The sequence below is a fragment of the Pogona vitticeps genome, chromosome 14, assembly GCF_051106095.1.
Source record: "Pogona vitticeps strain Pit_001003342236 chromosome 14, PviZW2.1, whole genome shotgun sequence".
Lineage (NCBI taxonomy): Eukaryota > Metazoa > Chordata > Lepidosauria > Squamata > Agamidae > Pogona > Pogona vitticeps.
In genome coordinates, this window is record NC_135796.1 from 13,244,868 (window position 1) to 13,268,665 (window position 23,798).

General features: G+C 44.6%; 1 protein-coding gene across 29 annotated transcripts in view; it reads right to left on the reverse strand.

Moving 5' to 3' along the window:
- Positions 1–23,798, reverse strand: part of FBRSL1 (fibrosin like 1) — a 724,755-nt gene that overhangs the window by 58,226 nt on the left and 642,731 nt on the right. For all 29 annotated transcript variants that reach the window (XM_072983658.2, XM_072983645.2, XM_072983642.2 and 26 more), the window contains one exon: positions 23,049–23,094. In XM_072983658.2, coding sequence (XP_072839759.1) covers positions 23,049–23,094 — 46 coding nt within the window. The remainder of the gene's footprint in view (positions 1–23,048; positions 23,095–23,798) is intronic.

Here is a 23,798-nt window from a genome sequence, read left to right on the forward strand (position 1 = left end):
ACAAGGCAGGGAATGGCGCCTTGTGCCCCTTGTAGTCAGTTCCTATAGCAACCGAATATTCTGTCCAAAAGGATGGGCTGGAAAGATCATGATCGCCGTTCCTTGCCCGGGATGTCTTAATTCAACTCGGCAAGCTCGGAATATACAATCATGTTGCTATTGACAAACCGAGAGGAAATTGAGAGGGATTCCTGAAAGGAACGATACAGGATGCAGACACCCACATTTTTGCTAAATGCATCGGCCAGGTAGATTAATGGCATGTTTAGGTTTTTTGCACCATGTACGTTGGCTTTGTAGTGCCCCAGCAGAAACCTCTTTGGATGTTCCAAGGTAAACCGCAAAATAACATCTGCACCTTTCCTGTTTTTATCCCACCACCCCCAATACACAGAAAACTAGGGCACAAAGGAGGAAAAGGCTAGCCAGAAAACTCCTTCCTGACGTCCTAGCTCTGTAGCATACAGAGTGCAATATGTTCTGCGCAATTTGTACACGCTGAACATATGGTTCCTTTCGCTGTTGCGAACATTTTAGGATAGGCCTGCAAAACCTTGGCTTTATTAAAACTGAGCATCCCAGAATCTCTGTAGCCGCCTCTGTAGCTACCTGCTTTCTCAGGAGTAAGTGCTACTGGAATCAATCACACTTAATTCTAGTTTGATGCATGTAGGATTGCTCTTTAAGGGAAAGGCAGAAACCTTTCTCACAGCACGCAGAAACAGGGTGTGGAAGGTAATTAGATAAATTACTGTAGGCCATGAGCCATAAGACCTAGCTGTCAGGATGATTGTATGTTATTGGAGAATAACAGCAAAAATGTAAGGCTCTCTCTGAGGCATCAGGCAGTGAAGACGGATGACTTCAATTTACTGGAGTGGTGAAGCCATTCCAGGTTTTAATATGAACTTTACAAGAGCTGTCTAAGGTGCTGAACTCTATCTCTAAACAAGTCTAGCACCTTCGATAGCTCTATAAACGTTTAGGCGAAAAAGTGGATTCACTGCCCCACAAAATCAGAGTCACAAGTCTTCACTAGCGTTAGCCTGGCCACTATGGAAAAATGTACAAGACGGAGCTAGGGTCTAATCAAGCAGGAATTTAAGATATCACGCCTCTCCTTATTCTTTACCCTCCCACTGGCTGTTAAGCTGCTCCCTACTTATGAGACTTTATCAGGCTTACCTCTGGGTGCCCAGTGTACATCACCTGAGTGGCCAATATAATCTTGGCTCAGCTTCAGCTCATTTTTCTAACTCAACCCACCAGACTTCTTCCGTGCTGTATTGCAGCTTCTCAAAACTATTCTCCCCAACCCACAAGCAGCTACAGCAACAAACGATCTCTTTCAAATCCCAAATGACAGGGTCTGAAGCATAAGTAGGTGGGCGATCTGGCCGCGCTAACTGCGTTCCCCAACTGGTAAACCAAGAAAAATAACAGTACATTAGTGGGTACTGTAAATAAAAGGTTCTTGGATAAAGTATAATCAGAGAATGCACTTCCAAGTAAATGGATGCCTATTTATTTATTTTGGATGAAAGGAATGTGCTGGGAAACCTGTTGTTTTGGGCTCCCGGAGCGGTCTCAAGATTATAATTTCAGTGTAATATGAATGCTGTGCTCTTAAGTGCAAGTTGTAAGTAGTATCAGCTGTTTGCCACATGAGCTAACAAATTATACTGTGGTTTAAAGATTCCAAAAATACCAGAGTTTTTTTTACCCCAGTTCTGAGAAAACAGGATGGTACGTTTTTCTACTTGGATGAGAGAATTTATTGTACAGCGGACTTAAAACTCTACAAGGAAACAGTCATCATGAGCTCTTCAAAGACTACTTAACCAGATAAGTTCTTTTTTCTTCTTGTGGCACCTTGAAGTTAACTGTGGATGGAGCCAAATGATAAAGGTTTTACACATCCAATCATGCTGTTGCATAATTCGACACAACTAGAGTTTGTGGCTAAAATGGACCCAGGTGACACTTCTTCATCATCATAGAACTGCAAAACTGGAAGGGACCTTATGGATCATTGAGTCCAGCTCTTGTCAAGGAGGCCCAGTGGGGAAGCAAGCTCCAACCTCTGTCTCCAGATACCTAAACCACTGAGCTATTCAGCACCTGCTGCCAGATACGTTGGGGGGTCTGAATGAATTCAGTAGGAATGAGTTTGGTAGTCATTGCTCCTTGAGTCCTTTTCAAGGAGAAAGGTAGGGTAAAATAAACTAAACAAGCTACAGAAATCCAATCTGAGTAAGCTGTAATGGCTGCAGGGACCTCTTGGATTCCCACTTTTCTTGGAATTCATTTATAGGCTCAGTCTTATAACACACATGCTTGCTTGCAGGAATGTCCCACATTGGGCCCTCACCATCTCAGATTAAAAGGGCAACGTGGCTTGGAAAAATGTCCTTCAGTGACCAATGAAAGTCAAACTGGACAGGGCTGAACAGGACAGCTGGACAACGGTGAACCAGTGGCCCTCCAGAGGATGCTGGACGGCACATTCTATCAACCCTGGCGAGCATGGCCAGTGACAAAGGAGCCTGGGAATGGATTCAACAACATTTATTGTTCATTTATTTCCACCTTCCATCCAAGAAGCCTAAAGACTTCCTTCCCATTTCATTCTCAACCCAAAAACCTGCCAGGTGAGTCTGGCTAAGATGATGAAGAACAAATATGGGACATCCTACATGGAAGTGTGCAAGTGGTCCTAATTCCCTCACTGAGCTGCACAGCCATATGGAGATTTGAACCCACATCTCCTGAGTACTTCGGTCCAATTACTGTATTATACTGGCTCTCAACATATTTCCATCCCTGAGTAGGACCCCCTTATCCACTGAATCATAATCTGCTGATTTATTTATCCACAGTCTGATACAGTGGTACCTTGCAAGATGATTACCCCACAAAATGGTTTTTCCGCTAGACGTTGATTTTTTGCGATCGCTATAGCGATCCGCAAAACGGTTTTTCCTATGGGGGATTTCGCTGGACACTTATTTGTTCTGTGTTTCGCAGACCATTTTTTCACAAGACGACGATTTTTACAGTTGATAGGCGGCTTCAAAAAATGGCTTCCCTATGGGTGATCTTCGCAAAACAGGTGTTTTCGGGACCAATGCTTCGAAAGACAGCAATTTAAACAGCTGATAGGTGCTTCGCAAAATGGCTTCCCTATGGGCGATTTCCACTGGACGACTATTTCCCCCATTGGAATGCATTAAACGGGTTTCAATGCATTCCAATGGGGAAACGCTTTTCGCTAGATGATGTTTTCACAAGACAGCGATTTCAATGGAATGGATTAACATCGTCTAGCAAGGCACCACTGTATTATTAAAATATGGAGGCAGGCAGTGCATCATGGCTTCTCCCATTTTGAAGAGACCCTTGTCCAGCAGCCCGAGGCCAAGAGGCAGTCCCGAAACCAGCAAAACCAGGGAGCTGAACAGGGGACAGATTGCATTTGTCTTCAGTGTGGAAGGGATTGTCACTCTTGAATTGGCCTCCTCAGCCACACTAGACGCTGTTCCAAGTCCTCCATACAGAGCACGTTACCATAGTCTCTTGAGACTGAAGGATGCCTAATCAGTAGATATTATTAAAATATTAAAAGAAAATTCCCCCCCCAAAGATATTTCTAATGATGAAATTACCAGAACTGGCCAATAAAGGGAGCCAGAGAACATGCTATATATAGTGTTTGCTATTAGAATAGTATTTCCTATAATCCACATTTTTCAGCATCCGCGGGAGGTGGGGACTTGAAGCTGATCACCCACAGATATGGGGGTCTTACTGTAGATGCCGAGATACGATTCATTATAAAGTAAATACAAATACCATATGCTCATATTAGACAAGGGGAAGGTGGATTTCTTAGGAATGACTATCATAAACATGCCACAATTATAGCATGTTGGGTCAATGTAAGAAGCTAAGGTTGAAATCACAGCTTTGTGTGACAGCACTGGGAAAACCACTATATCCATGCCTACTTTAACTCTCACAGTGTAGTTGTGGGACACATGAAGAAGAATCATAAAATATGTTTGTTAACCCAGAGTACTTTTATATAAGCCTGTGACTGGGTTCTGTGAATCCACAATAATCATGTTCCCACTATTTGTTCCTCTTTTGCTTCTGAAGAATTGCAAAATCCCATAACCTGCATGAATATTTTAAAAGGTGCTTCTGAAGAAAAACCGAAGGAGGAGGAAATAATTCTTTCAAGCTGTCAGAACACAAACAATATTCTTCTAAAGCTGGCAAAAGCAGGAACAGCATCAAATCTTTATCTTCTCAGTTGGACAGCACCTTTCACACAGAAAGCGAAAGCACCTTATACCAGCTTGGGACTGTTTGCTCATCTACATCAATAATGTCTGTTCTGACCTGCAGCAGTTTTTTAGGTTCACAGGTAGGGGCCTTTTACACATTACTGGCCTCCTGAAATCCTTGTAAATTGAGGTGTATGAGACTGAACATGAAACCTTCCTCATGCAAAGCATGAGCTCTTCCAAATATCTTTGTTCATTTAACCAAAATATCCTCCCTTCTTATCAGAAAAACAAACTGCTCTTCCTTTTGTCTTTATGAAACGAATGACATAATTTAACAAAGTAGATGCCTGGAGTCTAATGTTTATACTGTAATTCAGTTCTTTTAAGAACCCCCAGCTTATGAATCCGGGATAATACGTTTCAATCCATGATTCAAAATGCTGCACAATATTGTGACCATGTTGCGGGCAGGAAAAAAGATGTCGGGCTTTACATAGCAAATGGCAGCCTGAATGTTGAAAAAAAAATGGCAGCAGGCAAGATGGTCTACAGGATACCCTCTTGCATTCAACAATGTAACAATGTTTCTACTTGGGAACACTCTTGCTGGTAAACCTGTTCCACACATGCTCAGTCTTATAACAATGTGGTTGTTTTTCCCCTTTAAAAAGCCTTTTTAAAGGACCCATATTTAAGTCCCTGCAGCCTGAATACTTTCCATGTAAACAAAAGTGTGTATGTGACTAATCATTCCTTTTCTAGATAAAAAAGATTGGTTTTTTCAATTTGTATGGGCTATTTTAAATCTGGAAACATTTAGGGTCACTTGCTTTAAAATCCTTTGCCCCAAACTTCCCCAGCCTGTCTGCTACATCTGTGCCAAACGTGGTGCTGATCTAAAGTCCAGTCTCAAAGTTTGGGCTGCCCCCATTTTTAGAACTGCCTTGCAGAAGGTTGATTTGCTCTGCTGCACAGCAACACAGCTGTACTACCATGCAGCTATAATTCCTTCTTTTCCCGACTAGCAGGATTGACTATCCTTTATTTAATAAAATACTAGGAACAAGGCATCCAAATGTTCAAATGTAATTTGAAGAGCGTGTTCGTGCCTGTGGCATTTTGAGGCTCGACAGGGAAAAAAAACACAAAATCATTTGTTTTATCACGCCTCTCCCCGTGGGCATTCCTTTTCCTCACTCATTCATCATGAATTCCAAAACAAGAATTTTTTTCTCATATCCTCTCTGCATCATATTTTCTTTCTTCTTTTTCAAAAATATTATGGGATGGGGGAGAACAGTGTTGACTTGGGGAAGGTGGAACAAGCCTTTAAAGGAAATGGGCAGTGGGCAGAGGAGAAATCCTGTTTTCGCAACTTTATGCAACACCCAGGGAAGTAACTTTAGATGCAGAACCCATCTGCGTCTCCTGTGTGTGGGTTCAGAGTATATCCCAGCACAAAGGATGTGGAGATGCAGACAGGAGAGAGGCGGCAGACAGCTGCCTCTTCTCCAGCATCAAAAAACACGACAAGTCTCTTCTTGCATATTTATGGTCAAGTTTTATTAACTGCTTGGTTTCTTTTTGGTGTGTTTGTGGAACTCTGTTTCTCAGCTTCTCCTGTGGAACCAGAGGCTCTAAAGTTTCCAAAACACACTATACTGTGGTTTGTTTTTACTGCTTGAGAAACAGTGGAAATATATATATATATATATATCTCCAGCTAATCACTCTTCTCCACTGAACTCTGGGCTTCCCGGGATCAGCAAAACACCTAGATGCCAACATCTGGCTTTCCTGATTGCACTGATTACAATTAAAAGTGTGAGTAGCACCTGTAGGGAACAGCTGCAATGAACCCAGCTCATCTCTGTCCCTGTTCAAGACTAGAGGTGTCCTTGTTTTTAAATAAAGGTGTAAGGGGAAAAATTACCCGCTCCTCAATATTGGTAGAAAGACGTGCCCACTGGAACATCCACCAAATAATGTTCCTTTTTCAGTTTGACTCTACGATCACATATTGTTGCTTACATTGCAACTGCACTGCACTTTTCCTGCCCACTTTGACATTTAAATTCCAAAGCAACATCGGAAGACTATGAAGAGTGATGGAACCTCTTCCTGTTTCTGCAGATATCCTGTTTTTTTTTTAAAAAATGCCCCCCTCTTCACCTGAAATTGCTCTTCTTTTCATGTGAGGTTGGTCCAGGTAACTCGATCTCCTGCCTCCCAACTTGCCCAAACTGTATTCTCCTCAAATGGGATTTCAGGAGGTAAGTATGCAAAAGTAATTTTCACACCGTTGGTGTTCCTGAATATTAGGCGTCTGTGCTCTGAGCTTATCCTGAAAGAATCTAGGAACTTAGGATTTGACCGTACTGTACATCAGTGGGAAAGAAAGGTCAAAGAAACAGCCGTTGTCTAAAAGTAAAAAATCTGAGAATGAAGGCTATCCCCCACCACCACAAAAAAGCCAGCAGGAAATGTTAAAAGCTTGTCAAAACATAATTAAATATTAGGGGATAGTGACAACAGGGGTGTAGCAAATCATCACTCATTAAAAAACAACCAAAAAGAATTCTTTTGAAGGGAGGCCAGCAAACAAATCCGGGAAATGATACAGCCGCTTTGAGTCCCTTATTGTTGGGAGAAATGCGACATATAAATAAAACTAGTAATAATATTTTTCTCTTGTGCACATGATGATGCTTTCTCTATATTCTTCTTTTCCCATCACGCCTTAACACTAAGAAATATTATGCTGTTAATAGTAGCTGTATTACTTTCCAAAGTTGCAATGGTGTTAACATGCTATTACAAGCAATGGTGTAAATCCAGGTGTAAGCTCCACCTAGGATGGAACCATTAAAGGGGTACTGCTGACCCATAAACTCTCACAATTTCAATGGATCTGCTCCAGTTCAGAGGCCGATATCCCTGTAAGATGTTGCTACCCAACACTTTAAAAGAAAGTGGTGTGTACACCTTCACTGGCATCAGAGAAACACAATGGCTCTTACAAACTAGAAACATGAGCCAACAGGAAATGTTAGAAGCTCGTCAAATAAATATTAGGGGATGGTGACATTCGTGGCTCTTCTGTTGTGACCGATGCTTGACAAGCTACTGCAGACAGATTCGATCAAGGGGGGAAAAATCTGTTTTATTCAAGTCACACCCATTGCTTGGCAAGGCATGAGCTCTGTTGAGTGATCAGATGGATCGGCAACCTCTGCCACTCTACTAGGGAGAAAACCCTAGACAGATCCAGTGCTGCTGTTATGTCGTATTTTGAAAGAAGCAAATCAGGGCACTTGGCTTGCAGTGAGGTATGCTTTGATCTGAATGACAATTTAAACTGGAGTGGAATGGGCTGGATTATACGTCGTAACACACACATATTTCTGAAAAGCTGGGATATAAATTCTACCAGCTTTCTACCATGTACACAGTTTTAATGGTGTCAGGTTATTATTATGGGCTGTCAAGTCGCAGTTGACTTGCAGCAACCCTAATAAGGCTTTCAAGGTAAGTGAGATACCTAAGGAGTGTTTTTTCCCCAGTTTCACACACCCCCATGTGACTTTTCATGGCTGAGCAGTGTTTTGAACCCAGGCCTCTTGAGTCCTAGGACTGTCATTCTACTCACTACACCGCACTGGGTATTAAAGGTGTCACACGTAAATGTGGCTGCTGGCCTACACAATTAGATAGCGACACAACGGTAGGCTGGTCCTGAACCTAATGGAACAGGGATGAAGCCTAAAGCTTGCCTTATCTAAATGTCTGCGAACACTACAGGGCTACAACTGACCTCTCTGGGGGAGGCATAAAACGTCAGTCTTCATCAACACACCCATGCTTCATAAACACCAACGCCTCTTTTCCCTGGGAACAGCATATGCAGTCACTCTTAAAATATTTATATCCTACCTCGAGGCTTGAAAAGTGAGCAATTGTGCTACTGGCCTCCTGTGTTTCTGGGTGCATTAACAAAAGATCTTTAAAAATACATACATATATATATATATATATATATATATATTCTGGCTCATTAATTTTAACACAATCTTGTTCTCCACCTCAAATCGCTAATGCTAATTAATCCTGTCATAAACAGACATGGAGGGGAGATTGAGGGAGACACCATTTTGCTACGGTTTAACCACAACTGCCAGTGCAAACGGAGCGCTTAAATTTTGCTCAAGGGTAAGCCGTTGACAATCAAGAATGCACACGAGACAGTTAACTAGAATCCATGGCAGGCTTTAGCTGCTGTCATTCAATAGCTTCAAAGAACTACATGCAACTGCCCGTATTTGGACGCCACCCATAACTGGATCCATACAAAGGGTTCTTGTAGCCCATCACTTCTCTAAGGAATACATCATCATTTGATATGGGGGCATTTGTATATGAATATCCCTGCACGGGTGGCGATAACGAGGGTCCAGCCCTATGGGGCCGGACGGTCCTCTCACCGATCCGCCACTGCTGCGGACACCACGATGCTTCCAATGGCTTTGCAGATTGCGATCCGCTTGCCACTCCTAGCAGCAAGATTGAAGAGTGGCTCACAGATCACAATCTGCAAAGCCATTGGAAGACTCTCATGTCTGCGGCAGATTGGTGAGCGGACCGTCTGGCCCCATAGGGCTGGACCCTCCTTGTCGCCACCTGTGTGGGGATATTCGTATTTTTATACGAATACACCCATCTCTAATCATCATCTTAGAACTGCAGAGCTGGAAGAGGCCCTATGGATCATGGAGTTCAGCCCCTGTCAAGGAAGCACAACGGGGAAATTGAACTTTGCGCCTCTGGCTCTGCAGGGACAGACCTAAACCCCTGGGCTATCTGGCAGCTCAGGCATGAGAGAAAATCCGTGCATGTGTCCTTGCATTTCGAGAATTTGCTTTAAAATGGGAGCAGAAAGGCACAACCTGGTCAACCCCAGTGTTTTGAAAGAGCTTGTTGATGCAAATGGTATGCTCCAAGAAATGGACTGACTCTGTAAAGGAAGACCACAGGCTTGGGTTCGCAAGAGCTGAGCAGGGCCGTTGAGGACCGGGCATGTTGGAGATCGTTCATTGATAGAATCGCCGTTAAGTGGGGCGATTCTGGAGGGCACAAAACAACAACAAAATGGTATCATTCTTGAATCAGAGAGTGGTCCAAGGACTGTGATGACAGAAAGCACTCAATAAAGGGCAGAGGTTGACTGAGTAAGACCAGACCTCTAGACCAGAAGAAGAGACAGGACACCGCAGGAAATTGCTTCCACTGCAGAATGTCAGAATCTGATGTGTTCTGCTTAGCCAAATGTGGACTGGATGAGTGGGGCATTTCCTTGGAAGCGCTCCTTTCTCTCTCTACCACGTCTTTCTTTAATCAATGGCAAAGCCGAATGCGCAACTGCAGAAACCGCAGGCGTCAGAGGGAGAGGGCTAGGTTATTCATTAGCCTGAGCGGATCCTGCGCCGCACAAAGTGCCGTTGGCCTCCCATGCTCCTCCGTGAAACCCAATAGGGCGCTAGCGGGAGAGAGCGAGCGCGAGAGCGAGCACACATGTGAAATTAATTACTGTAAAATTAAACGGGATTGTCTTTTTCCTCTCTCCCTCTTCCCCTCGGTTCCGCCAACAAAGCCTTTCCTGAAATCTCTCCAAGGTGTGTATATTTTATTTAAGCCACCAGAGCCCAGGCAGTACAGCCCAGACATTCACAGAAGGAGGACAGCATGTGGCCACAATAGCTCCTTAAGAGAGCTCGCTCCCCCCCTTCCCCGCAACCCTGCCGTCCCTCAAACCTTGAGTCGCTCTAATGAACGCTTGGTGTCTGTCCATGAAAAACAAACATCAATCAGGCAACAGGCTGTGCCTCTCTCCCCCCCCCTCCTCCCAATTCCTGGTCTGAAATAACAGTCGTCCCCCGCTGGGCTGGGAACGCCACTTCCCGGTCCAGTGCACAGAGGGGATAATAACAGGAGAGCCGGTGGGGAGGGGGTAGAGAACGAAATCCCGCTCGGAGGTGCCAGAATACACACTGAACGGTGCACTCTGGAGCCAGAGAAAACTTTGGAACACAACAGCTTTTGATTCCCTGCGTCCCATCGGGCACGTTAATTATTTAATAGCTGGCTTGTGAATTTTCGGCGGCGGTAGGAATGAGGAGAGGAGAAAAACAGGCAGGCATTGCTCTCTCTTTCTCTCGTGCGCGCACACATGCACACACAGACTAGTCACTGGAGGAGAAAGGAGTTTCCAGCCTCTGACGGAGGAAAAACTGCAAGGCTGAGGCCTCCATTAAGTGGCCAGACAGTTCGCAGTGGGATGCAAAGGGAACGAGACTTCCATGAGGTCTGGTAGCATGTCCGGCCAAGAATTCGAGTTGTGATGTATAAATGGGCCGCGCTTTCATATTTAGCTGCACTGCGTGGCTCTCTTTTCATCCTCGCATAGCATCCCAGAATATTGGGGAGGCAAGGGGGAAATATGTCTGGAATCTTTCCCCGCCAACGGCAGTTCCTCTGGCGCGGCCTCGTTCTGAAATCTCTACACCTCCTGGCAGCCCGAGCATTTTGACTGGCGGTGCCAGTCAAAGCTTCAAGGAAACTGAATCTGACTGATCTTCTCTCTCTCTCTCTCCCTGCGTGTGTGTGTTTTAAAAAGAGAATGTGCATCTGGATATAAATAAAATGAAACACTCGGCTGAGCGTGCTTGCCTGCCGCATCACACGGGAAACCCCTCCAAAATAACAACACCCTGCCCTGTTTGTTTAAAATTAACACGCTGCGATAGGAAGCCTGGCAGGAACACGCAACGACAACCCCGCCAGCAGCAACAGAAGCAAACTCGGCAAGCGGGCTGCTCTATGCCCCGATACTTGGGTGGCATGTTGAGTAGCACAGGCCTACAGGAAATGAAGGAAGGGGGAGAGGAGAGAACATTTCCTTGGGTAACCAAAGGCTTGCAGCAGGCGTGTGTTCAAATCCCAAACCTGGAAACCACACAGCCCACTTGCCTGTCTTTCCGTTTCGGCCCAGAAGAACCCATCGGATCACTTCTGTAGTGTCTGGGTCTCTTGAAAGTACAAATCTGTTGGTCTTTCGTTTTCTTTTTCTTTCGTTTAAGCCAATAAACAGAATCTATTTATTTTTTAAAAATCTTTTTACCCTGCTTTTCTCTTTTAAAAAAAGGACCCAAGGCAGCTTACATCTATTAAAAGACAATATTTAAGGCTAAAAACAGTAAGTATAAAATTACTTAAAAGGGTCAAATACTACTCTGCTGTTGTCAGTAGTATAAGCCCTGGCCCTTACTTACATAAGGAAAAGAATGTGTTGTTCAAATAATTAAGGAATGCAAGAATGGGATGAAATGGGAATGATTACAGATGAGTCAAGAAAGAGAGGAGGCGAAGCATACGAAAAGAGGGCAGAAGTCAGCTAAACCAGCCAGATGAGGAATGCAAACAAGGTCAGTGATACGTGACTAGGAAGGCATATAAATGCTAAGGCTCATGTATACTCCTTATTCTGCAGAATAGATAATGAAATAATAATACAGTAAGTCCTTTCATAGCGGGCGTTCTCTTTTCCTCCCGCCTTATAGGTAATTGGAATTGGCCTACCAAGGTGTTTGAACTGTTAATTTTTGCAATACTACAACACGGTAAACAAAAGCAATGCCAAAAACACATTGAAAGCAGAACGGCACATCCGCCCATTTATGAACCCCACTCAGGCAGCCAGACACTGCGGGCAAGCTTGCCTGAAGGGAAGAGTCTTTCTCTGCTTCCGGAAGGATAGCAAAGATTAGGTCAGCCTGGCCTCCAGTGGGAGGGAGTTCCAAAGACTGGGAGCAGCCACAGAGACTATGTTCTCCGACGTTCCTACCAAATGCAAATGTGATGGCGGTGGGATTGAGAGAAAGACCTCTCCTGATGATCTGAATGGACACAAACCACCGAATGAGAGTAAGGCAAGCAGGGAGAGGTCTGCCACCACCTCTCAGGTCTTTACCTAGCTGTCTGGCCAGAGTTTGGGAGTTCGATTCCACACTGCAACTCCTTGAAAGAGGTTGGACTCCATGATCCATAGGATCCCTTCCAGCTCTGCAATTCTAAGATTAGTTTGTGCAACGGACAAAATCAGCATTCTGTAAGACAACTAAAACAATGGGGGCACCCCAAACCAAAAATTATACCTTTGAAATTGGACCTTGGATCAGCACCAAATTTGGCACAGATGTAGCAGTCAAACTGCTCTTGCTCTGTGGAAATTTTTTTTGGGGGGGGGCTCTGCTTTAACCAGACCCACTCCTCTTCTGCTCACTACCATTCACACTTGTTGAAAAACAGTCCTAACTATTGCTTTGAGTCTGAGCGAGAAGTGGTTAACTTCTCGGATTTTCCCTTGCGTCACTTTGTGAATGGTAGTGAGCACAAGAGGGGATCCTGTAGACCATCCTGACAGCAGCCATCAGTGTTGCCAACATTCAGGCTGCCTTTTGCTATGTAAAGCTTGGCATCCTTTTTCCTGCTGGGAACATGGGCATGATATTGTTCAGCACTGTCAGGCCATTTCATGGCTTTTTGAATTGTGGGTACAGAAACACAATATCTCACATTCATAAACCAGAAGTTTTCTTCCCCTTGAAGAATTGAATACGTATAAACCACTGCCTTCTTCCTGCAGAAACACACATAGAAAAATGTCATCATCTTACTTGCATTGTAAATCACACGCAGAGAGGACAGCCAGAGAAACAGAGGAATTGAATCTTACAGTGTGTGTTTGTGTATGTGTGTGTGTGTTTTTTTTTTCGTGTGTATGCATGAGTATGCATTTCTAGGATGAATTATACACAAAAATGAAATTGCTGGAGCTGTCAGGACATGAAGGATGCCCCTACGATCCAGCCTCGTTCACTCAGGATAGGACTGGACAGGCTGCTGTGAGCAATGTAGGGATTTACACATCTCAAAATGAAGCTAATATAAAAATCAATTACTGAAACATACCACACGTCAACCTTGGGATTGCTGCGGAGAATGAACTATTACCGCTCGCTGCACAGATTGATCGGGAGAGCACGCTTCCTGTTCATCAACTGTACGCCCCATGATTCCCCAACTGGGGAGGGCTTGTTGTAGGGCGATGGAAAGGGGGAGAGAACTAGGCATCGGTCTGTAGGGGGCTCTGAAGCAGCGGCTTGTTAATAGCATTCGCTCTGCTCGGGCTGACCTTCCTGCCACCAGAGGGAGGAGAGGAAATTGCCGATTGGAGAAGGCGCAACGGTTGGGAAAGGGAAAAGTGGAACCGTTTGCAATTAAAAAGCATGTTGCGGCTGCATTGATTACTTGCATCGATTGGACAGAAGGAAAGACAAGAGGACCTGGGGCAGTGTGTGTGTGTGTGTGTGTGTGTGAACTCCAGAGCTTCCCCTTCTTACCCACGCACCCACAAAGCTTTTCTTCCTGCTGACTCCTCAAATGACTTGTCAATTGCTGGTCTGGCCTCTATTGCACTAGGAGCCTGCTCCAGGCATGGGGTGACCATACTTACTTCCAGGAATCTCTAATGGACTATTATGCAACTCGGAATGGAATTAATGTGGATAACTGGTCGACGTTTCCCAAAGGGAAGCGTGAGAGGCATGGATGCAAAACCAGATGGCATGTGAAAAGGAGTTGCAGAAACACAAGAATTTGGAATGCACAGAGCCTGTTTTACAAAACAGGAGATGCCAACAGGGAAAAAAAAATGTCTGGGACTTTTGCTGATGGGTTGTGATTAGAGATAGGCACGAACTGCCAAACAGTTCACGCCCATCTCTAATCGCAACTCATTGGCAAAAAATTGGTTTATCAGTCGAACAGGTTGCTTCAAAGCCTCACCTCCTTTGGCAGGCACCGACTCAAGAGGCAGCAGCTGACCCGATTCCTCCGAGTGCTGCCTCTGAGTGGGCGCCTGGCAGACTTTGAAGTGCTGGTCATCTGTCCGGCTGATAGACGGACGAGGGTGAAGCGCCAAACCAGCAGTTCGTGCCCATCTCTAGTTGTAATTATGACACTAAATCACAACTAGAGATAGGCACAAACTGAGTCATAGAGTTGGAAGGGGCCACTGAGGCCATCCAGCCCAAAACCCCGCCAGGCGGGAACATCCATCAAAGTACTCCCAACAGATGGCCATCCAGCCTCTGCTTAAAAACCTCCAAAGAAGGAGACTCCACCACACTCCGAGGCAGCCTATTCCACGGCCGGACAGCTCTGACCGTCAGGAAGTTCTTCCTAATGTTCACATGGAATCTCTTTTCCTGTAGTTTGAAACCACTGCTCCGTGTCCTAGTCTCTGGAGCCCTGGAAAACAACGCTGTCCCCTCTTCAACATGACATATTTTCAAATATTTAAACATGGCTATCTTGTCCCCTCTCAACCTTCTTTTTGTAAGGCTAAACATTCCCAACTCCCTAAACTGCTCCTCATAGGACATGGCTTCCAGACCTTTAACCATTACAGTCGCCCTCCTCTGGACACGTTCCAGGTTGTCAACATCCTTCTTGAATTGAGGTGCCCAGAACTGGACACAATACTCCAGGTGAGGTCTGACCACAGCAGAATAGAGAGGTACTATCACTTCCCTTGGTCTAGACACTATACTCCTATTGATACAACCCAGAATCGCATTGGCTTTCTTGGCAGCCACATTACACTGCTGACTTCTGTCCAGCTTGTGGTCTACCAAGACTCCTAGATCCCTTTCACAGGTACTGTTGTCTAGCCAGGTGTTGGCATTTACTGCCTAGTGGTGTGGGTATTACTCAAGAGGAGGCAATATATGCAAGCCTTACCAGAGCAGATCTAGTCAATTTGTTTTGCTGTATAAATAACTGCATATAAGTAATGAATGCAAATACTTTATTGCTTCGTAGCCAATCATTCTGTATGCATAAATAAAAATTAAATTATTCTTTAAAAATAGCATTTGTCATTGAAGATAAACACATATAAACAATAAAAGAGCATAAAATAATAAAATAAGCATTCTCAGACAAGTTGAAAGATTAACTTGAGAAGATGCAATGCGTTCCATCTTTCCATGACTTGACAAACTAATTTATTAAAAGGTTATATGATATTGACAGGCTGCACACATTCAAAATCTGGGTTCTTCCAATTATTATTATTGTTACTGTTATTTTCAAAATCACATGTCACTAGAAATTCACTTCTGCTTTTGAAATGAAGCAGACCAGGCCTCCTGCCTGCAGCGACGTAAGCACGTCCTGTAGCAATGGAGATGGAAAAGAGTCTAAAGCTCTGTTCAGATGTAATGAGAAAACCTGCTTTCCCCCCACCCCCCTCTATGTTAATGAACTGTATCAAGCCTCTGGACTGCACACTCTCTTTCACGTTTCCTCTTTTCTCACAGCTCCCAATTCAGAAGGTGTAACTTCCATTTTTAAACAGTTCACAATTTACTGTTTAACCTAGCCTTATACTAATAAATGTGCTCAACAGAGTCAATTGTAACTTATGCGCCCCTGACTAGGGTTTTTGAGGAAAAGAGTATACTCAGAAGTGGTTGACCCTTCACGTCCTCTAGGGGGAGCCCTGGGACTGTGCAGCTGGCCCAAGGCCACCCAGGCTGGCTCTTCTCCCAGGAGGCCCAGTGGGGGAATCGAACTCCCAACCTCGGGCTCCACAATCAAGTACCTAAAATCACTGAGCTATCCAGCCAGTTGTTGGTCTCCTTAGAGTTGTGAAAAAGACAGGAAGGTGTGAGCACACAAGCCTCAAGCTTGCCTCTGTTCATTCACCTCGCAGGGAGCTACGGTCTCCCATTACATCTGAGCCAGACTAAGTGTGGCTGGAACGTGCCCAAGAAAATCAATCTTAACTGAAACAAATCATTTAACATGTTTTTTTTAAAAAATAGTGGTTTTTTTGGAGGGGAAAACATGGGAGAAACCATCCGAGTCTGGTTTGGCTTCAGTGTCTCTGAGGGGTGTTTAAACCTGAACTCAGAGGCCTAAAGGGAACCTTGCTAAATGGAAATGTTTATTGAACCAAATGAAGAGGGAAAAGGGAAACAAGCAAGAGAAAAGATGAAAAGTTAATTTGATTCTGCTTTCCAAAAACAGCCTTTTTAGCTCAAGGTAATGTAAACTGTTATTAGTCAATGGCTGGAATTATTTATTAAAACTCCTTCTGCTCAGCCTCTTTTAATTGACTTTCACACAAACAGAAAATGTAAAAACTTGTCTGTTGAGGCAGAACAGTGGACGATAGTTATTTTTCTGCTTGTTACTGGTCTTCTTCCCGTCCCACCCCACCCCAGGCCAAGATATATACTGTATAATTAAAGAAAACAAATAATTCTTTCTACAACATTTACACTAGCAAGAAGAATTTATTTATTTTTCAGGGCTTCCCTCCTCCTGAAAGCCTCACATGCTGTTAGTGTGCTAGAATATTTAACAGCGCCGCATTTAAAATGTAAAATATTTTAAGGAAATGAACCCATTCTAACAAGGAATGGCAGTTGCGCAGACACATTTATGCCACCCCAGATAATTGTGGGGAGGCGCACCGCGCGGCATCTCTCTCAATTCCAAAAGCACAGGCTGAGCTGGGAAGCCTTAAATCAAAAAGCAATTTCAGTCTGTAATGCTCAAATAAATAATTAAACACATTCTATCTTGCACAGTATTGCTTCTATTTATTTTAACCCCAGTGACAGAAAATGTAACGGCGCACCCCAATAACCTTAAAATAACAGACCGACACCCACCAGAGAGCTTAGAAATGTTTACAACTCAACTTTTCACCCCGATATTACAAAGGAAGTCTATGTAACTGTCTTTGTGGCGGAAATATTCAGCTGGCGACGGCTGGGTTAAGTCGCCGAGAAGTTTGATATTGCCAGTTTGTCTCAGACAATACTAGATTGCTGTTGATATTAAAGCTATAAATTGTTCCTCTCCATCAGCTGCTGTCGCAATGACATTTCTTGCCCATGTAAGTTGAGCTTTACTGACATGAGACAAACGGCACTGATTGAAAATTGACCTCGCTGGGTGCCTTATGAATTTTCCATCAGGCCCTAAGACAGAGCAGGATCGGTTGCGTGAGCAGCTGAATGAATGAGGAAGGAATTTCTGTGTGAGGGCAGAGGAGAAGGCCTGCAGGGCAACTGAGTCTTTATAACCTTATGTGACTTGCTGTCCAGTCTCACGATATGAACAGGACACACAACAGTGTTAGGGAAAATTTCTGCCACAAGGCAGTAGTTTTCATTGCACGTGGCATATGGAACCTCCATGTACATGAAATGTTCAGTCCGAGTAGGAAACTTCCAATTCTTGAGATCATCATCATCATCATCATCATCATCATCATCATCATCATCATCATCATCATCATCATCATCATCATCACCATCATCATGTGCCATCAAGTCAATTCTGTCTTCTAGCAACCCTCTTCAGTGTTTTTCAGATAAAGAAGATTCAGAAGTGGTTTACCATTCCTGTCTTCCAGGTGAGCCCTGGGACTGTGCAGCTTGCCCAAGGCTACCCAGGCTGGCTCTTCGCCCAGGAGGCCCAGTGGGGGAATTGAACTCCCAACCTCTGGCTCCGCAGCCAGAGACCTAAACCACTGAACTATCCAGTCAGCTATTCCTAATAGGGAACCTCCATATATGGAACCCCTTCTGAATACCACCATTTCGGGAGCATCAGTTGGTCGTCTTGCGTTCTACCACCAGCTGCTTGTAAACTTCCTGGAAGCAGCTGATCTACTACATTTTTGTTCTGTTTTTTCCTCTTACTCTAATTTTTATCCTCACCACCGCAACCTTCTGACGTGGGTCACACCGAGCAGTTGTGCCCAGCTGAAGGTCACCTTCAAAAAGATTCGCAGCACTCTGGCTGTCCAAATCCAACACTAGCCACTGCACCACACTGCCTCTTACTAGCTCCCACATAAAAGAGCCTCGCCAATCCTACCCACCCATTTCTTTCGTGAATATGTCGCAATCAGAGCTGGCATGGTACTGGCACAGTTACAAGGCATGCCAGAAAGCCACGGATCCTACTTAAGCCTTTTTTTTACTTTCTGATGAAACACTTAAAACAGCTGCTATTTGGCAAGGCACTACCTGTATTTTTGTTTGATTCTTCGGGTGACTTTTCCTTTCTGTAACTGAGATCCAGAGAGAGCCACCCACTTCTGGACCAAAGAAAATCTAATTAGCCATCGCCAGCTACTGGTTGTCTCATAAAACATTTCACTTCCCTGACGGATTCCATGCCTCGAAGGAAGGCCACAGGAAGAAGCGGGAGAGGAAGGCAGGCGATGCAGATGCAAGAGGGTCAAACCGCAGGGAGCAGCTGGGGTGAAGCCAGGGCCCCTTGACTCCTGCCCTCTTTTCCCTAGACAAAACAGGAAGGTTCCCCCAGCGCTGAGCATGTTGAGAGCAGCTTGGCCAGCGTTCATTTCCATTTCGCTGCCGGGAGCCAGGTGAAGGAACCATCCATTTCCAAACCCTCCCATGCCCCCAAGTCCTTCTTGAAATAATAAGGTATCCGTTTTTTGAAGCAGCATGCCCTATCTCTGGAGGTTTTGCATTTCTAGTTTTTAAAATGATTTACTGTGACAGTTTAGCACAGCGGGGAAAGGAAGGAGAGAGGGGGGGAAATAATAAAAAAAGACTCAGTTCCCCCTTAAGGCAACAAAATTATGCAGCCCTCATCTTGGCGGAACAAGGTCTCTTTTCTGGATCAGACATGCTAGTCAAAACCTCAGAGTCTCCTCTTAACAAGAAACCTCTCTTGCTAGCCCGAGGCGCTACGCTGCGGCCAGGAAGACAAAATAAAAAGACAGTAAAATGCAAGACAGAAATCTGAAAAGGGACGGGCTGCAAGCTGTTAGCCCACTGGGCCAAGCGGTGGCCGGGCTTTTCCAGCGCCGACAATTATAGGCGGCTTGCTGGGGAAATGTAGTTTCTGCCTGACAAAGGTTTTAAGGCTTGCGCTGGAAGGTCGGGGTTTTCGTTTTGTGGTTAAACGTGCCTGGAGTTCTAAAGAGCTGGTTTGGGGGGGGGGAGAAAGAGACCCGTCCAGCTCCACAGCATTGAGAAATTCTGTAATAGGCAGAATTCCTTTAATATAAAGGTTGTTTAAACATCCTAAAACAAAAGGAACAGATAGTTTATAGGAACGGACATTACAGGACACTTTCACCATAATGGGCACCCGCAGGCACTATTTCCCCATTAAGGTTGGGTGCATATAAATGCAATTGCATATCTGCACTACATGCAAATCGATACTGTGGAATAAATCCAATTCTTAGTCCCAACTAAAGGAAATCCATTAAATTCATTGAATGCTAGTAGATGGAATGGTGATGCAGAGCACTCCTTGTACTATTACGACCAGGGTGCAGTCCCTCCAAACATAATTTTGCAGGCTGAGTTTCCCCAACTTTCTTTTAGCCCTTCAAAAGTAGAACCCCAAAGGTGAAAGGTAAAGGTATTGTTTGTTATGCACCGTCAAGGCACTCCGGAGTAAGGCAACGCTTACAGAGTTCTCAAGGTACAGGGGTGCCTCGCTTAACGACGATAATCCGTTCCAGGAAAATCGCCATTAAGCGAAAACATCGTAAAGTAAAAAAAAACACTGAAATGCATTGAAACCCCTTCAATGCGTTCCAATGGGGTCAAAACTCACCATCCAGCGAAGATCCTCCATAGGGCAGCCGTTTTTGCTGCCTGTCTTGCGAGGAATCCATCCCAGAAAACATTGGGGAGCTATTTTGTTTACCCGGCGGCCATTTTGAAACCGCCAATCAGCTGTTTTAAAATCGGCGTTTTGCAAAGAATCGGTTCCCGAAGCACGGAACCCATCATCGCAAAGCAAAAAACCCCCATCGTAATGCGCTTTTGTCGTAATGCAGGGCAATCATAAAGCGAGGCACGACTGTACATGAAATGTTCATAGAACGGTTTATCGTTATCATGTGAATTTTCAAGACCACACAGGCATTTGCACCAAGGTGTCTTGACAGTCTATCCATTGCCCTACACCAGCTCTCAAGAATTAAGAGGTAGCTCCGAGACTAGGGTTCGTCGGGTTCTGGATGAGTACTAATGAAAGGAAAGGAAAGGCTACAACTCATATACTGTATTGTCTAATCATCCATACCCACCACACATAGAGGTCGCTATAGTCTTGCCCTCCTCCACTGTCGCCTTCCTACACGTGGAGGGTGGCAAATCTGCACAGGAAGAATTCCACTACCCAGATGGGTTCTCTGCCATGTGAGTTGAGATCCTGGAAAATCAGGATCCCAGCATGCATGGAAAGACCCCCTGTGAAGGAAGGCAGCAAAACTGGGAAAGGAAGACAGTAGGGATAAGAACGAAGAGTTCTACACATAGTGAGTGTGCATAAATAGATAAAGCCACAATAAACCTATTGTTTTCCTTCATACTCTGAACTGCTAACATTTTGGGAGTTCCAAATTCAGCTGCACATGCTCTTCTCATCTAAATAATGATAATAATAATCGCATGCCTCCAAGTCAGCACTGAATTATGGTGACTTTATCCAGGTTTTCCCGGGTACATACTATGAAGTTGTTTACTACTCCTCTCGTCTGGGGGGGTGCCTTGGGATTGTGCAGCTTGCCCAAGGCTCTACAGGCTGGCTCCCCTTGCCGGAGGCACAAAGGGGAATTGAACTCTCAACCTCTGGCTCTGCAGCCAGATGCATAAGTCACTGAGCCATCTACCCTGAGCGAAAGGGCTGGCTTTCAGACTGAATGCACGATTTGAGAAGAGAAAGATGTCTTAGAGACCAATGTGTGAGAAAGCTGGATGCCCAGACAAGCATTCCTTTCTTACTTCTTCATTGATTTATTTGCAGAGAGTATGTCTTGTAAAGGCCCCAGCAGTGAATGCTCCTCTCACTTTGCACCAGGGAAGACACATCTGTAAGCTAGACAAACAGCGTCTTGTGCCAACCAACAGCCACTGGTCAGGAGCGCAGACGAAAGCCCTTTATTTTTTTGTTATGCTTTATTCCTGTTTACTGGCAGAGATCAAGGCTGGGGAAGGGAGGACAGCTGTGTATGGCTGTTGACTCTTTGAACCAGGCCTATCGCCTAGTTATGACATCTCCTTGGCTTTGCCCGTAGCCTACGGATCGGCTTCATTTCATCTCCCCCTCCCCAATACACATTCTATGAACAAAACATACAAAGCAACTGAAGTGAACAGAGTTGGATGCAGACAGAATGGTGTCTCTGGTTCAAACCCATCATATGTACTTTTACTATACGTACTGATATTGCTATCAAGACGTGTGTGTGTTATTCTGGGATAATACGTTAGCCTCCCCAGACCTGGTGTAAATTCAAGGCCCATTTGTGTACCTGTGCTCAGTAGCAAGCAGGCACTACAACATTCAGCATGGAGAGCTAATCCGAGGCAGGATAAAGCTGGGAGTCGCTGCAACCTTGACCCTCCAGCCTGCATTATCCATTTATTTGCATTCCACCTCTTTATAAGCCCATAACTGTTGCCTTGTGTAAAATCAGAAGAAAAGACATGAGAAAATGCTGCCTACAAAGTCAGCTTTGGACAAAAACAAGAACCGTTAAATCAGCAGCAGGATTGGGGTAAAACACAGGATCTTGAAAAAGTCTGTCTAAATTATTTCTGCATGTCTTCTTGGGTCTCTGTGTGAATAAACATATATCTCTACCTGCCTGTATTATGTGTGCTTCAGCCTCTTTCTTTCTCCTTCAAAAATTACTTACTAGAGAAACAGGAAGGAAGGGAAATTGTGGTATTGAACTTAAGTCATCAGAATTGATTGGTGTCATTACTTGTGAGGGAGGGATACAACTCTCATAATCCACCATCCAACAAGACCATTGTTCATGAGGTGTACGTGAGGATTACGGGAACCTCCCACAAATAAAAAATTCCCAATCTCTGATCTGAATATTCAGGTCTTGAAACCACCGGAACAATCAAGCCAAAACTCAGATACAACCCTCACTAAATTTTGGCTGGGAGACGCTGAGAGATGGAGAGGTTAAGAGGGTCACCAAAGGACTGGAAAGAGGAGGGTCCCTACTTTGCTTCAAAGCCCCGTGGACCCCCGGGGTCCAGGTTAAGAGAGCAACACCCCAAACCCCAGGATCTTTAAGCCCAATACTGCATTTTGATTATTAATTAACGAATCCAACTACAGTTACAGATGTTCATAATAGATTACAAAAATATGTCTAGGTGAGAAATACACTGATACTATGAGAAACAGCCTTACAAATTGAGGTGAAGAGGGCAAAGAGGTCCATAAAAGCTCAAAGTCTGTTAAACAGTATGAAAAGATATTTGGTTACATGAGAGGAAATGTTATTACTCTCAGAAGGACTTGAAGAATATCTTTCCTGAGCCACTCCTTGGGAGGTTCCAATGGAGGCAAAATTATTATTAATGGGCACAAAGAAAACAGATCCTTTCCTGTTCCTTTTGATATTCTAGGTTTTGCGGGTCAGTGTGTCAGAGTGCCATTGGCCATGTAACCCAACGCAGCAGAGGTCCCCATACCACTGAATGTTGGACAAGTGAAACGTCTTGTAGGTCTCCCCACCCCACCACTGGATGTTTTCAGATGGACAAGCAAGCTCAACAAAAATGTCACGGCCGTTGTGTATCTTCCAAGTGGCCTTACCTTTAGTTGCGGCAGGTGAGAAGAGCTTCTCTGAGCCTTCAGAAGCCTGGAAAACAACAGAAAAGAGAAAGAGGACTGAATAGGAATGATAGCGTGGTGTCCACCCAAGATCAAGAACAAGACATGTCAGGCTGAGCACTGCAGTTACGCGTCACTCCTGGAGGGTGCAATGTTGTGCCATTAAAAAAAAGGAGCAAAGGCAGAGAAGCAGGTGGAGAGAGGAGCTTCCCATCCTCTCCATCTGCTGAAGCAAACTGCACAATACATCGTAAGCCCGCACTCATGAGCTTCACCTCAGAAAGCCTACACGAAAAGTCCCGGCCGTTTCAAAGCCTCTCATCTTGAAACTGATCCTTATCTCTAGATGATGAGGCAAAAAGACCTTATTATATATAAGGACAAATCTTGATGCTGACACAGCGGTGCATTAAAAAAAGAAAAAGACAGCTATGAGACCTGCTTTATAACAACCAAGACCACCTCATCCTCTCCCCACCCGCACCATCACTTTGTGTTTAGCCGATTATTAAGTAAAGCCGCTTCCTCCTGTTTGTATCCAGGCTGCATTCTGCTTCTTGAACTCCATCCATGCTGTACGTCTGCCCTGGGAAGTAGTTAAGAAATCCAATTAACCTAAACCTTGTAAACAGCTTCATGGTAATGTGGGCGGGGGAGGGGAGAGGGGCACCGGTTCCCACCAAGCTGATAACAACATATGCTGTGAAATAACATGAATCCATATGCACCATT